Source organism: Harpia harpyja, chromosome 10, assembly GCF_026419915.1.
Source record: "Harpia harpyja isolate bHarHar1 chromosome 10, bHarHar1 primary haplotype, whole genome shotgun sequence".
In the NCBI taxonomy this organism is placed as follows: Eukaryota; Metazoa; Chordata; class Aves; order Accipitriformes; family Accipitridae; genus Harpia; species Harpia harpyja.
In genome coordinates this window covers 4,890,168-4,904,000 of record NC_068949.1, presented here as the reverse complement: position 1 = coordinate 4,904,000, position 13,833 = coordinate 4,890,168, and the positions used below count along the sequence as shown (strand labels likewise).

Below are 13,833 nucleotides of genomic sequence, written 5' to 3'. Positions count from 1 at the left end.
AACAGGTGGCTCATCTTCCTGTGTCACCAGTGCAGATTTACACCAGACTGAGATTAAGTGGCACTTTTCTGTCTGCTTGGCTCTTGCCCTGAATTTCCTCATCCATAAGACCTTACAATGGTTCTGCCCAAGGCCCATCTAGCCCACTGTCTTGTCTCTGACAGTGGCCAGGAGAGAAAGCTTTGGTAGAATATAAGTACCAAACACTGAGTTTTCCTCCACTTGAGTATGACAAATTCCTCAGCCTGTCGGCCATACAGAGAAGTCCAAGGCTACTGCAAACAATCAGTGCTGAAATGTGCTGAAATTCTGGCATGATGTCAAGCCCTAAATCACACTTGAAAAGGCAGCAGATCCCGCTGTGGGATTTTACGGATTCTGTCTTTGAAATATTTCAGTACCTGTTTGGCACTGCATTTAGTTTGACAGGCTGAAAACACACTGGATCAGGCATGGAAAAGCTTTTGAAGAGACTTAGGTAGGTCTGAGGAGGGACACAAGGTCCACAATATCTCTCTGATCTTACTAACAGCTCAGTAACTGTGCTTCCTAGCTGGCCAGCCGATATTGTTGATCCAAACACAAAACATTTCTAAAAGGACACTTCTGAGCCAGTCTTCCCCCCTCCGCAGCTCAGAACGAGCGATGTGAAAAGGCAAGAGACCCTGGTTTCTCATAGGGCTCACTGCTGTAGGAGAACCAGCTAGCACATTCCCTGCTACACTGATGAGCTTGTCAGGATAATTGCTGGGGCATCTTCTGCTCAGACTGTCACGGGGACCTCCTTCCCCTGTCCTGATACCACACAGACTTGAGGGAATAACAATTTACACAGAAAGCTTCCATTTGCATTTCTCAGGGCAAAATGGGGACTGTGTTTTTACTTCTCACTGCTTCACTGAGGCACAATCCTTTGCATTTGAGCCTTCCGAAAGCATCGCTTTCTCCCCGCTGGCTCTGCATGGAACCACGGTGAATACACTCATGATGAGCTCACTTAAGTGCCTAGAGCTCGATGAGAAGCATCCAGGCCCTAGAAGGTATAGTACAACTAAGAGAGGAAAACATTTTACAAACAAAGACACGCACATTTCAGCCAAAGTCAAGGACAAGGGATCTGGGTGATCAAACACAGGCTGACAAAGTCACACAGTACACAAGATGCGCTTTGCAGTGCTTGTTTCCAAGCAGTACATTCAGCAAAGGGAGAGGGTGTGCTCTGCCACCAGTGCTGTTTATGAGGAGAGAACTTAGGGGCTGGCAGAGCAACTGGGTGGGACTAAGTTACCACTAATTCATTATCAGCTGTCAGCTCAGTGGGTGACGAAGCTTTTAGCAGATGTGAGCCAAGAGCTTCACAAGGTCTTCAGGTTTATATCTAAAGCTCCCATAACTCATTATAATTCTGCCACAATTCCTCCTTGCTAAGCTAAGCAGTGCACCAACACTTGTCTAACGTGACTGAGTTCACATACAGCAGGGAACACAGCACGCTTCTACCGTGTCAGGGAAAGCATTGATTCCATTGCAAAAGTGATAGGAAAGTATTGGCTAGTGAAGAAGCTGGATGCATTCAGAACCACCAAATTTTTGTACAAAGCTTGGCCCAGGTGATAAACGGCTGGGAAGGTATTTCCTTTTCCACATCTTTTTGACTTCTGTTTCTGGTCTAAAGTGCAAAGAACCCACAGGAAAGCTACTGTTTGTTTTTCTCAATCCTGCCAGAAGTAGGAAGAATTAAAGTGATCACTGATCTATTTAACAGCTCTAAAAGATGAAGCTTCTGTAAGAAATTGAGGCTTTAAGTTTAAAAAGCAAAGGCACAGTTATTTATAGATCATCTCTTTCTTTGACTTTACATATCACATCCCTGCGTGCATCTCCTATTGAGAGATCTTTTTACAGCTGATATAAGTTTGGCTCATAAAGTGCTGCTTGCTTCCTGGATACTTACGGGTAATCCCAGTGGCCCTCTGTCTCCTTTTTCACCCTGGGCACCCTTCTCTCCTTTCATTCCATCAATCCCTGCTTCCCCCTAAAGGAAGGATGGAGCAGAAAATAAACCCACCGTAACACCACTTATATAACAAACATTCCTCCCTTCAGAGAGCGCCGAAGCATTAGAGAGAATACAAGAGGCAGCAGAGCAATGCTTTAGCTTGATTCTCAGCCCAATCTGAAGAAAACCAGTATCAGTCAAGTGATCTCTGCATGAGCACCTGTCTTAAGTCAATGACAGTAAGAGGAGAGTCAGGCCCAGTGGGTCAAGGTGGTCAAAGGGGAACTGAGCTCACTTCTGTGTTGCTCTCCCTGCTATTGCAGGGAGTGTCAGGTAAATATAAGGAACCAGAAGTTATCTGATAGGGTGGTTTTACATTTTAAGATGTGGATTCATTGGAAGTGAATGACAGGTGTCTATAAGCTTTGAAGAAAAATCATACTGAAGTCTTTCTGGGAAAGATTTTTGTAAATGCAAAGGCATCAGTTTCAAAATTTGGGGGAAAATAATTTCATCATTCCTTTTCCAACTGTATTTTTTAAATTCTCTATTATAAACTATAAAGCAATATTAAACAAACTACTCCTTTTTCATAAATTCAAAAAGCAACCCAAAGCTTCCCCCACGCCCTCCTGTTCATAAGGCATTTTAAAAAATTATCTTGGTTGCATTTTGAAACAGAAGTATCAGAAGAACCAAGTTTGCACAGAAATGGTAAGCCCGGTTGCTGTACTCTCCTACAACGATAAGACACCACATTGCTGGCTCACTCTACCAGCACTCCAGTTTCCATACAGCCATGTATCACTGCCCTACAACACTATTTGGCTTGAGCACATACCTGGAAGAGTTACTTATTTCCGACATGTCTGCAAAGGGTATGAAATGCTCTTCCTCCCCACTACTGAAAGCCTCTTTACAAAAAAACTTACTACAGGTTGCAGTGATGGAACAAAAACTTCCACGCTCAGGACATCTCATTGCACCTGCTATTTAGGCCTACATGGTTCAAGCAGAAACTGCTGCAGTACTTCCTCTGCCTATAATCCAGTCTGTGCTGTGCCAGACTTTCACCTGCATTTGTTTGGCCCATACCTCAAAGACAACTGCATCTTACGGAACTTTCCCAGACACTTGATATCAGTGGCTAGTGAGTTACAGACAAGCAAAACAGGTAACTGTATCTGTAATCAACACTTGGAGAAAAGATGAATCAGGATAAATATACCATCCCCTTTAGCACCCAAATAGTGCTGGTAGCCAAATCTAAGCATAACAAGAAGGATGAAGACACTTCCCACATTTGCCAATCTCTGCCAGAATGTCAGAGGAAAAACACAGGTCTCCTTGAACACTTCCACTTAAATATTTTTTTCATCTAGGTACTGTTTTACAGCAGGTAAACCAATGGTGCAGGCTGAGCATAAACACATTTAGATGGAGATTAGAAAGCTTCTCATCACCAAGAACAGTGAAGTCCTTGAGTGGCTTTACAGCAGAATTTACAGGGTACAGAACCTGGCTAATTTTAAGCTAGAGCTCAGTTACTTAGGGTTGTATGACAGCCTGTCCAGCCCACTGTACAGACCTGCACCCTTCAGACAAAGATTTCAACTATGTTCTCATGGAAAGATTTCCAAGGGCCAGTGACTTCCTACTTCTCTGGGTGAAAACTGGAGATAATGACCAGTTTTCTGGGTCCTAAAGCGAGTGCTGCTAATCCATTTCCTTCAAGAAAATATCCAGAAGGATTTGTCCTCTTACCAAGATAGAAGAAAAGTAACATTTGAAAGCTAGGAGGTTGTTACTGAAGGGAATTCTTGCACTTGGGCAACTCTAGTAAAATTCCAGAATGTTATTTTTTTGCAGCCTTACCTTCGGTCCTGGGAGGCCCTGAAGACCCTGTATTTGGGATGAAAGGCAAGATATGAGTAATATTTAAGGATATGCTTTAAAATCCAGGTTATCACAGTTCAGCGTGCAGTATAGAGCTTTCGCTTTCTGTCACACTGAGGGCAAAAATGCTTAGCCTGAAGGCCTCTTTATTTGTGTAAAGGGCACTTCATGTACTGTTCTCATCTGGTAATGAGGCGGCTCTAGCCAAGAACCACCTGGCAGTGGGCCAGGCTTGCTATTAAGACCATTTCTGAAGTTGATCCCTTTAATCCCATTCATTCCGTCTTGCTACTGTCTTCCCTTTCATCTCAGACAAACCTAACCTTCTCTCTTTACCTACCCAGCCCATCGTAGCTCTGACCTACCCTGGGGGGTGGTTTTGGAAGTGATACTAAGCATGTTACTGTTTCAACGCTGCAGTGTTTCTGGCTATTTTCTCTGCGCAGAACCCTCCCCAGCCACTTCCCGCTCTATCCTCATTCCCATGGTCTTGCTCCTCAGGTGAATCACTCAAAACTTACTGGAGGTCCTGGTGGGCCTTGGGGTCCAGGGGGGCCAGATATCTAGAAAGCAATGCAAGAGAAGTCACTGTCATAATCTGCTGCCCTCAGCAGGTAAAGGGAACTGCTCAGAGGGGAGGCAGGGCACAGGACGCAGCAGAGCTCTACCAGGCTTGGAAACCTGGACTCCCCTTAAGGACTGTGTTAGAAAGTGGCAGCAATGCAGGACAGTGGCTGAGTAGAAGCAGCAGGACTCTGGGGAAGGTTATGCAGCAGTTGCAGATATTTAGGAGGAGGGAAAGCAGTGAGTTTTTTCCAGAAAAAGGTCCACTTCCACTACTCTACCACCATTTCTGCAAGGAGGCACAAGGTCAACAGCTTAGCAGTTGTTTCAAAAGATAGGAAAGAAGGTGGCTTGCTCCACACATGTAGAAGAGTGTTTTGATAGCCTGTGGGACTCCTTGTTGCAGGGTGCTACAAAAGCTAGGGGTGAGCTTTGAGGGGAGAACAGACAAATTCAAGAACACAAACCCTACTGAAAAATACATATATGTAGATACATGTAAGTATTGTTCAGGAAATCCCTTCACCGCAGGTGCCGAGGGAAATATTTGTTATGCTTTCCATGATCTTCTGTTCTTCCCTAGGCATTCATTATTGATTGCTTGTCATGAGCTAGATTGTTCTTGTGTAAGGGAAAAGTAGGGCATCGGGAGCTAGAGGTGGCTGGTGATTCAGTCCCACAAAATGAAGCTTGCTGTCCTCAATGAGACATGTGTCATAAGAGGGTGGGATGTGCTGGTTTTCAGCAGCACTGCTGCCACATCATCCCTCCCCTACTGCCGAGATTGCAGAAGGAAATGAGAAAGGTGACCTACCGATTCTCCTGGATTTCCTTTGTCTCCACGCTCCCCAGGTTCACCCTTCTCTCCCTGCACACAACAACAGACCCTGTCACCACCAGCCGCACTCTGGAGTCTCACTCCATCAGAAGCCATCTGTGAACCACTCATGTGCTGGCAAAGCAGCAGTTCCCCAAAGGAGGAGTGGGAACGTACCATGTATTTCACAAACAGCTCACCTGCGGCTCTCCTGCATCTCTGCTTCCAGAGGAGGCACCCTACAAAGAGTGAGGCCTCCAGGAGTGGTATCTCACAGCTGTGCAAGGGGAGTGCCACAGGATTTTGCTTGCTTTTCCCCCACAGCAGCCTGACACCTCTCTGCTGTGCTGCAGCCTCTAAGGGAAGGAGCAACGATGCCATGCTGCCAGCAAACTAGGCGTCTCGGCTGACTTTGCCACGCAGGCTCTGCAGGCAGCTGCCAGAGCCAGCACCTCCAGACAGCAGTGGGGGCAGATGCCCAGCTGGCCCCCTGCCTGCTGCTGGAGACCTGACGGACGTTCGGTGACACCTAAGCACCTAACTAAGGGGTAGGGGTCTGAGGCTCCCGAGATACTCAGCACTTCGGGAAATAAACCCTTGTGTGTTGCTCTACGCTGTTTTCTCTTTGCCAAGCAGGAAAGAGCAGCCTGTCTTTTTCACTCTTACTGTCAGTCCTGGAAGTCCAATGGGACCCGGCAATCCTGACGGTCCTGGCATCCCTTGGTCACCTCGTTCGCCCTTCTCTCCAGTGGGGCCATCAAGACCCTATGGATCAAGAAAGATTTGTGGACTTTTTGCAAGACTAAGTCAGGCAGACATACGAGACATCATTGCGAGAGCCGAGACTGGTGCTGGTCATCCCAAGAACACACTGAAAACCCCAGACAACCATCAGGTGCCCAGGGAAATGCAGGGCTTCACTAGTATTGAAACTGGACATGCAAATGCCTGAACATCCTCCTGACATTGTGGATGTGCCGGTCTCCAAGCAGGGATGGGGTACTGCTTTCCTGCCTCCAAGTTCTGCTCACGGTTATGCAGTTTGCTGGAGCCCATGCTAGAAATCACTCCCCAATAGCCAGCTGTTGTGACAGCAAGAGTTTTATCCTAGTAATCTTGTAGAGAGGCAGAAACTCATTGCATAAAACCCTCTTGACTAGTGCTGGGGACACAGAAGTTGTGACAGACTGAAGCTGGGAGACTGGGCACTCTGCCCCGGTTAGTGGCAGGGATGTAAGGGGTTACTCCATGCAGTTGCCCTCCCAGGAGGGCATGTGTGCTGGTACCTCAGCTGCCTTCTCAGTCAGGCCTGCTTGCTTACAGTGGCGTTTCAGTTTAAGCAATACGCCAGGCAACAAGCTGAGGAAGTGACAGAGCAGGGCACGCAGCTGGGGACAGCCACTCCAGCAAGATGGACACATCTGCCAGGGAGCCAAGATGTTGCTTCTGTATTGGCACACTTCATACAGCAGTGATGAGGTGCCTCCAGCACCCATGTCAGAGGGGCTCTGAGGTATCCAAGAAGTCCCAGGGCGTTGCCGCATAACCTGGACAGCCAGCAGTGCTCTGAGAGGCTTTGATTTACTCACCGGTGAGCCGGCTTGTCCCGGCTCTCCTTTATCGCCCTTTTCTCCTGTGACCCCAATATGGCCTGGCTCTCCCTTTATTCCAGGTGGTCCATCCTTCCCTGGCAGTCCATGAGGGCCAGGGGGGCCCATTTCTCCAGGCTTGCCACGTGGTCCCTAAAAGAAATCCACACAACACAGAGTGAAACACTTACAGATAAGAGTAAGGTTACTCCTGCAGGGTGAGCCCCTGGCCCAGAACCTCTTTTACTGCTCATCCTCTCACTTGCAGTAATGCCCTTTGAGGAGTCATGGGGGCAGGACAAAGTAGATTTGCCGTGCCATCGCCACCACTCCCTATAAGTGAGGACTTTGATAAACCATTAATGCTCATTTTTGTAAAGCAAAATAATTTTTTCTCCTGTGGGAAAAGCAACCGTGCAATGTTAGTGACAGAGGTAAGACCACTAAAGGAAAGAGCAATCCATGTCTCACCTTTTCTCCATCATGGCCTGGAGCACCTGGCAAGCCAATTTCACCCTGAAACACAGAATTGTTACTTTGGCAGTTTGAAAGCAGCTATTCTGACTCCTTCTGCATGGCACTACAATGATGAAAGGTGGGCATTACAGAAATAGTCTGCAGGGACTCTGGTAACTAATAGTCACAGAAAAAAAAGCATGGAAACCCCTGCTGAAACAATACATGTGTGACTGCCTAAGAATTTCACCAGCCTTGTTTATACTGACTGACAGTTCGCAGCCCCAGTGCTATAACATAGTTCCCAACCAACACAATCCCTGCACAGAGATGGTTCCCATAAGCTGCTTCCTAAAGGGGAGGGCAAGTAGAAAGGATCCTTTATCTTTCTGATAAGGCATTATCATTGTGAGAAAAGAGATTTTCAGGATATTGTGCATGAGGAGGAGTGGTAGAGGCCAGCAGGACAGTCTGATAGTGCTGGACAGGGAGAATAGGAGCGCTGGGGGGGTTGTGTGTGGGAATTCTGCCTGGACCGCTCCTGTGTTTCCCTTAGCTCTGCAAGTGCTGAATTGAGCAAATACCTTCTGTCCCGGTGGCCCTGGAGGTCCAGCCACACCCGGAAGTCCTGGGGGTCCCTAGATAAAGAAAAACTCATTCTCAGATTATCAACAGGGCCTTTATTTTCATGTTTTGAAACCAAACAGCTCTTCTGAGTTTAAGGGGAAATAGCGGGGGAATTTTCCCAGGGACTCCTAAAATTGTATTTGCTTGGGAAGCCAAGCAATGAAGAGTTCTGAGTGAGCAGCAGGCCAGTCCAAAGTGAGTTGTAGATATGTCTGTATTTTTTTACAGTTTCATGGAGGAAAACTAAAATGACCACAGCTATCTGCTCCTGAAACTAAGATTAACTTAAGGTTGTGCCTTCCTATCTACAAAAGTACACTTTTAGAATAGAGATCATAGGAAACACTGTACTACTTAGATCCCAAGCACAGCTTAAGCAGAGGTAAATGGCCCTAGTATTTTGAGCAGATTTCCTGATCAGTCTTGGCAGTTACCCTTTAAGGAAACCTAGGGAGCAGTTTGGCCTAGCAAGTGATGCTACTTACGCCTGTGCTGCCCTGCCATACTGCATTTTAAAAATCCATCTTTTTTCCTAAGCAGGTTTCTTGTCCTGAGAAGCAAAATTCAGGGATACTTTTTCCCTTATTTTGGCTCAAAATAACTACTTTACTTTTCTTTGTCTTCAAAGGGCTTGTAGTCACTGCTGGTTTAAATGATCGGGTTTGTACAGGACTGTTATGTCAAGTTATACTTATCAATGGTGAAAATATGTCCTCCCCTCCCATCACAGAAAGTGTCCACCACAGACTGCCAGCATAAGTTTTCTTGCAAAACAACCAAGGCCTCCTTTTTCCCTGCTTTGGTCAGTCCCCCTTGCTCTTCCCTGCTCCTTCTGAGCAATCCCTGTTGTGAGCAGCATGTATTACCTCTTAAAGCAGAGAAATAAAGGGCCTGATTAGAATTCAAGAGCCACGATCAGAAGGCAAGATGAGCTTTTCCTTCAGCCATCAGCTGCCCCTACTCCAGCTCCCAACAGCAAAGGCCAAATGTTTTAGCTGCACCTAAATTGTCAGGCCATCTGCTTAGGATGGACATATGGCTACTTGCTTAAAACCACGCAGCAAAGCTAGGAACTCACCATCAAGGCCAAAGTTCGTATTTCCTAGAAAAAAGTAAAAAAAAAAAAAAAAATCAAAAAGGAAAACAGCCATTGGAAAGCTAAGCTTTTTCCTGGAGCTGGTTTGTTTTCCACTAACGTAACACTGGCCCAAATAGGCAAGGAGCCTACAAAATGAACAAAAGCAAAAAACTAGCTCTGAGTCCCATGGAGCTATTATTCTATGATTTCCCCTTTTTCCAAGTACAACCCAGGCTAGCCCAGAGCTGGGCATAGCCACTTGCTCACTGCACATCATCAGTGCACACTTCCAAGGAAGCTTTGCAGTCCTTTTATTCACCATCTACCCCAAGTCGTGGGCCACTCTTGAAGCGATTCACATCACCTCTACGTCCACCAGTGTTAATATATCAATTAAACAAGGTGCACAAGTATTTACCAAAACACTATATGCAGTGAGCTGTAGGATGAGGGGGACTATGGAACAACCAAGTACTTCCCTTTGCTGCTACTGCTGAGGAAGCAGATCTACATTGTTCCCAGTTGTCTGCACCCCCTGGGAAACAGTAAAGCTGCCAGCAGTCCCCTCATGGGCCAGGAGGGCAGTTGCTCACCTGGAGAGCTTCGCTGATGTTACCATCGTAGTCCATCATATCGTCCTTCCCAGGCTCTCCTTTGGGGCCCTGCAAAATACCAGCTCTTTAGCCAGGGCCTGGGGATTGCCCTTCCCATGGGGTACTCAGAGCTGTGGTTCACCCTGAAAAAGGGGTCTCAGAGGGGCCTGCTTCATGAGCCTCCAGTTTTTCCTTGATTAAACAAAGCTCTTAAAAGCACATTTTATAGACGAAACACTACAGAAATATAGCCAGACAAGCCCAGATCACCGTGCCATGACCATCAAAGCTGGTAGGTATGACGAGTGGTGAAGTTGAGGCCAGAATCCAGGAGCTGGATTGTCTGACTTGAGCACACACCAAACACCCTCCTGTTGCCCTTTGTTGATATGCCAAGGGCCTGAGTTCAGACTGGGATGTCCAAACCCACCTCCTTCTATGAATGAGCCAAGCATCCACCCTAAGGTGGCTTGAAAGACTTTTTCCCCCCTAAGGTGTGGGTGTCTTCTGATGAGGGTATGGAGTGGACAAATGGCCTGTCTCAAACTCAGCCATTGCCCAGCTATAAGCATTTTTAGTGAGAGAACATCTGTCAAAAAAGCAGAGGCCCAATCTAGACTATCAGTGTGGTCCCACTATCCTTAGACCTCTTCGAAAGGCCAAAACTCTTCAAGCGTTAGTGGAGGGACACCTACCCTTGGGCCCATGGGTCCCTGGTCTCCCGGTGAACCAGGTTCCCCCTGTAACAAGAAAAACATGCTGTTAACAAAGCCTATCCCTTCACTTGCTTGAACTCCAGGAATCACTGTTCTCTGCTGGTCCTCTGAAACAGTCTGGGACTAGACAGCTTAATTTTAAAATGCTCCTTTTCAGCTAAGTTTTGTACATGTAGGAACAGACTTGCAGCTACTGAACCTGGAGCTGGGTTGTGCAGAAGGACTGTACCTTTTCCCCCCGTGACCCTGCAGCACCAGGCCGGCCAATGTCACCAGCTTCTCCCTGAGAGAAAGGAAAAGGGATGGGTTTGTATTCCGTGGAAGGGGTACGACTCTACTGCTGGCTTTGCATTTCCAGGAGGAAGAACTGCACCAGCCAAGCGCCCCTGCTGTGCCATCTTCTCCTCGGGTAACCCAAATTTCCTGCCATGACTTCGTACCAGGTGCCCTTCTCTTCTACACAGTACGGAGGGAGTATTCAGCACGAAGGAAAGCACCCAGTTCAGACCCAAAGTAAGTGCACAGGAGGGCTGTTCCAAGTACATCTGAGACTGGACCTCAGATTTATGTGTTCTTGGTGACCTTTGCCAAAGGGGCAGGACTTTACTGCTGCTGCTCCTTGAGGAGGTGGAAGAGGAAGGGGAGAGAAGCCTTGGAAGGCCTCCATCCTGCCTCCCCGTGTCCACCCTGCCTCAGGTACCACGGGGACTAGAGGCTGTCATCATTGATTCTGAGCGACTAGTTTCTCACAGAGCCTAGAGGGGAGTCATCTGAGCACAAGGAGGGTATTTTCCTCCCCGAAACACAGTTCACAAATTCTCTCACCTTCAGCATTTAAAACAACAGAACTAAAACACTCTGCAGAACCTGATGTCCCTTCAGCAGGTAATCAGAGGTGGGCACAGATGAATGCAACCTTTGCCCCTTCCTACACACCTTGTGCTGGTCTCAATCCCTCACAATACACAACTCACTGGAGGAAAAAACTCTCACCTTTGGTCCAGGGGGCCCAGGCAGACCTGGAGGGCCAGGTTCTCCTTTACCTCCCGCCAAGGCATTCTCAGCATTTCCCTTCTCTCCCTGTTTGCAAGGAAGAACAAGCCACGTGTCACAGTTCAGTCTCTCCATCTCCATAATTTCACTTGCCAAACTGTTGGCTCAGAGAGACAGGGCTCAAGACAACTTGGTCCATCAGCTGGCCTCTTGCTAGCCCAGAAACGTCACTGCTCCAGAGCCACCAGCTGTCCAGGAACCAGGCCAACATAGTTCTGCCTGGGGGCTCCACCTAGAGCCCTGCCAGCAGTCACAGCTATCGTCATCCCTTTGGCTGCAGTGCTGCTGCTCGGTCCCTTAATCCCCAGTGCCATATAAAGCCACCTGTGGACAGACCTCATCCCCCAGGCTCCAGTTCGAACACAACTGTTTTCTTCTACTGTTGAAATTGAGCTGATAAAACCACCAACCACCTGATGATGGCTTTTTTTGGTATGGCTCCCTCTGGAGCTGTAGTCATCAGCCAGACAGTCAGCCCTGCAGACCACATCCTTTGCACAGAGCAGGTACAAAGGCAGTAACAGGAAAGCTTTGCTTGTACCGAGTTGCCATTATGCCCTCATCCTTTCCTGAAATGGCCACTGTCATTCAGTGCACTGTCCCCTCTCCCGAAGGAAAAGCACCCTGTGAAAGTCTGACTTGAAAGGTGTGATTTCTACCCACATCCCGGAGCACAGGGACAAAGCCAGAGTTTCAGAGCTTAGCTTTAGCTGACCTGCCCTGGGTCTCTCCGAGCACAAGGCTACTCTTCCAACTTAGAGCACAGCAGTGCAGCTCCCAAAAAGCCCATCTCCTCCTCACATGTGGATCTTGGAGCAGGAGGGAGGCTGAAATGCCACGTTACATCTGAGGTCATGCTTTTAAAAGCGAACTACTGGAACAGGATTCCGTGGTCATGTTCCCAGGACCACAGCCTCCCCGTCACTGCAGGAAGGCATGCAATTCCTCACAAAAAGGCATCCTTTGTGTGACCCCATCACATCCCTGGCTGGGGCTGACATCCAGCTGAGCTTCACAGAACATGCTGCTGTACGCTGCAACAGTGACCTAAGAGCGCATGAGCTGTGCACAGCTGGCACAGGAGGGAGAAAGGAAAGGGGATGAGAGTGGCCCCCCTAAAAAAATCAGAGAAGATACAAACCTTCGTGCCAGGGAGTCCAGGAAGCCCAGGGTCACCAGCTCGTCCCTTCTCACCCTGTTGGTAAAGCAGACATGGTCGGGCTGACTCTGCAGGCTCTCCGTCCTGGAGAAGCAGCCAAAGGATGAGCTGCTCCTGGTTTCAAACCCTCTTTCCCTTCCCCAGGGGATTTTATTTTAGACATAGACAAGGCATCCTCCAGCAGCACCTGCTCAGGACGGTGAACGCTTTATCCTGTCCTCTTGACTATCTCTCCACACCATTGCTATTTCTCTCCAAAGGAAGGTGAGTGGGAAAGAGATCCAGGATCCCCCCTGTGCATCTTCCTTATCACTCTGGTCTGCTAAATGCTTTTCCCTGTCAGTCCTTCAGCCCAGGCTCTTGCCATTCCATATACCCAGACAAGTTGTTGCCCAGGGCAAATTTTATGTGGAGTGCAGGACTTTCTCCATGCCCTGATATAGTTCAGCTCTTTGCACAGAAACTGTCCGCTGCTTGAGTCCATCCCAGTTTTCACAGCTCTTCATTACACTGCTTTGCTTTGGCAAAGATCTCACAACCAACATTCCCACACCTCTCCCAGGAGGCGTTTCCTGCTCCTGTTCCCTAACTCCAAATCCCAGTCTCATCATGCTCTTAAAAAAAAAAAAAAAAGTGCAGTGTCTCAGCAGCCAAGCTCTGTGACACATACTGGTCATGAAAAGCAGTGAAAACAGGAGTGGCAAAAATGGCAAAGACAGAAGGTGATGGTGTAAAACAATGCCTGGAGAGCAAGGCCTGCAGGCTGAGCTGCGTGAGGCACCATAGAGTATGGAGGATGCCACAGGGCAGTGAGCAATGGAGGGCATCCAGCATTCACTTGGTGAAGTGACTTTGCTTAGTTCACCATGACATCTGGGTCATCTTTTGAATATTGGAGCTCAATTAGTGGTCTTTATGTTGAAGTTAGGCTCTATTCAGCCCATTCCATCCAGCTGCTAAGCCCATGGTTTCCAGCTACAGTGTCCTGTTCGGGAGTCTGCATTTTGCCAGGACAGAGAGTGATATCAGAGGTTTCTGTTACCATGAAGACATGTTTCAAATGCATCATCAGAAAAAGGTGTGTTCTTACCTGCAATCCTCACACTTCCAAGACTTAACAACTTGTACAGATTACAAAGAACAATTCAAAACCTCTTTCCCCCAGCAGGTGCCTAGCTGTCTCCACAACAGCAGCACACCAGATCAGCAAGGCTAGCAAAGAGTCCCTCTGGGTGCCATGCTGTTGCCTGCAGAGGCTGGTGCTGCACACCCATCTCATCAGAGCT

General features: G+C 47.8%; 1 protein-coding gene across 1 annotated transcript in view; it reads right to left on the bottom strand.

Moving 5' to 3' along the window:
- Positions 1-13,833, bottom strand: part of COL13A1 (collagen type XIII alpha 1 chain) — a 58,139-nt gene that overhangs the window by 11,048 nt on the left and 33,258 nt on the right. The window contains exons 19-30 of the mRNA XM_052799415.1: positions 12,530-12,583; positions 11,329-11,415; positions 10,565-10,618; positions 10,315-10,359; positions 9,620-9,688; positions 9,027-9,050; positions 7,906-7,959; positions 7,337-7,381; positions 6,866-7,018; positions 4,417-4,458; positions 3,875-3,901; positions 1,955-2,035 (exon numbers count right to left, since the gene is read on the bottom strand). Of these exons, the coding sequence (XP_052655375.1) occupies positions 1,955-2,035; positions 3,875-3,901; positions 4,417-4,458; positions 6,866-7,018; positions 7,337-7,381; positions 7,906-7,959; positions 9,027-9,050; positions 9,620-9,688; positions 10,315-10,359; positions 10,565-10,618; positions 11,329-11,415; positions 12,530-12,583 (735 nt within the window). The remainder of the gene's footprint in view (positions 1-1,954; positions 2,036-3,874; positions 3,902-4,416; positions 4,459-6,865; positions 7,019-7,336; positions 7,382-7,905; positions 7,960-9,026; positions 9,051-9,619; positions 9,689-10,314; positions 10,360-10,564; positions 10,619-11,328; positions 11,416-12,529; positions 12,584-13,833) is intronic.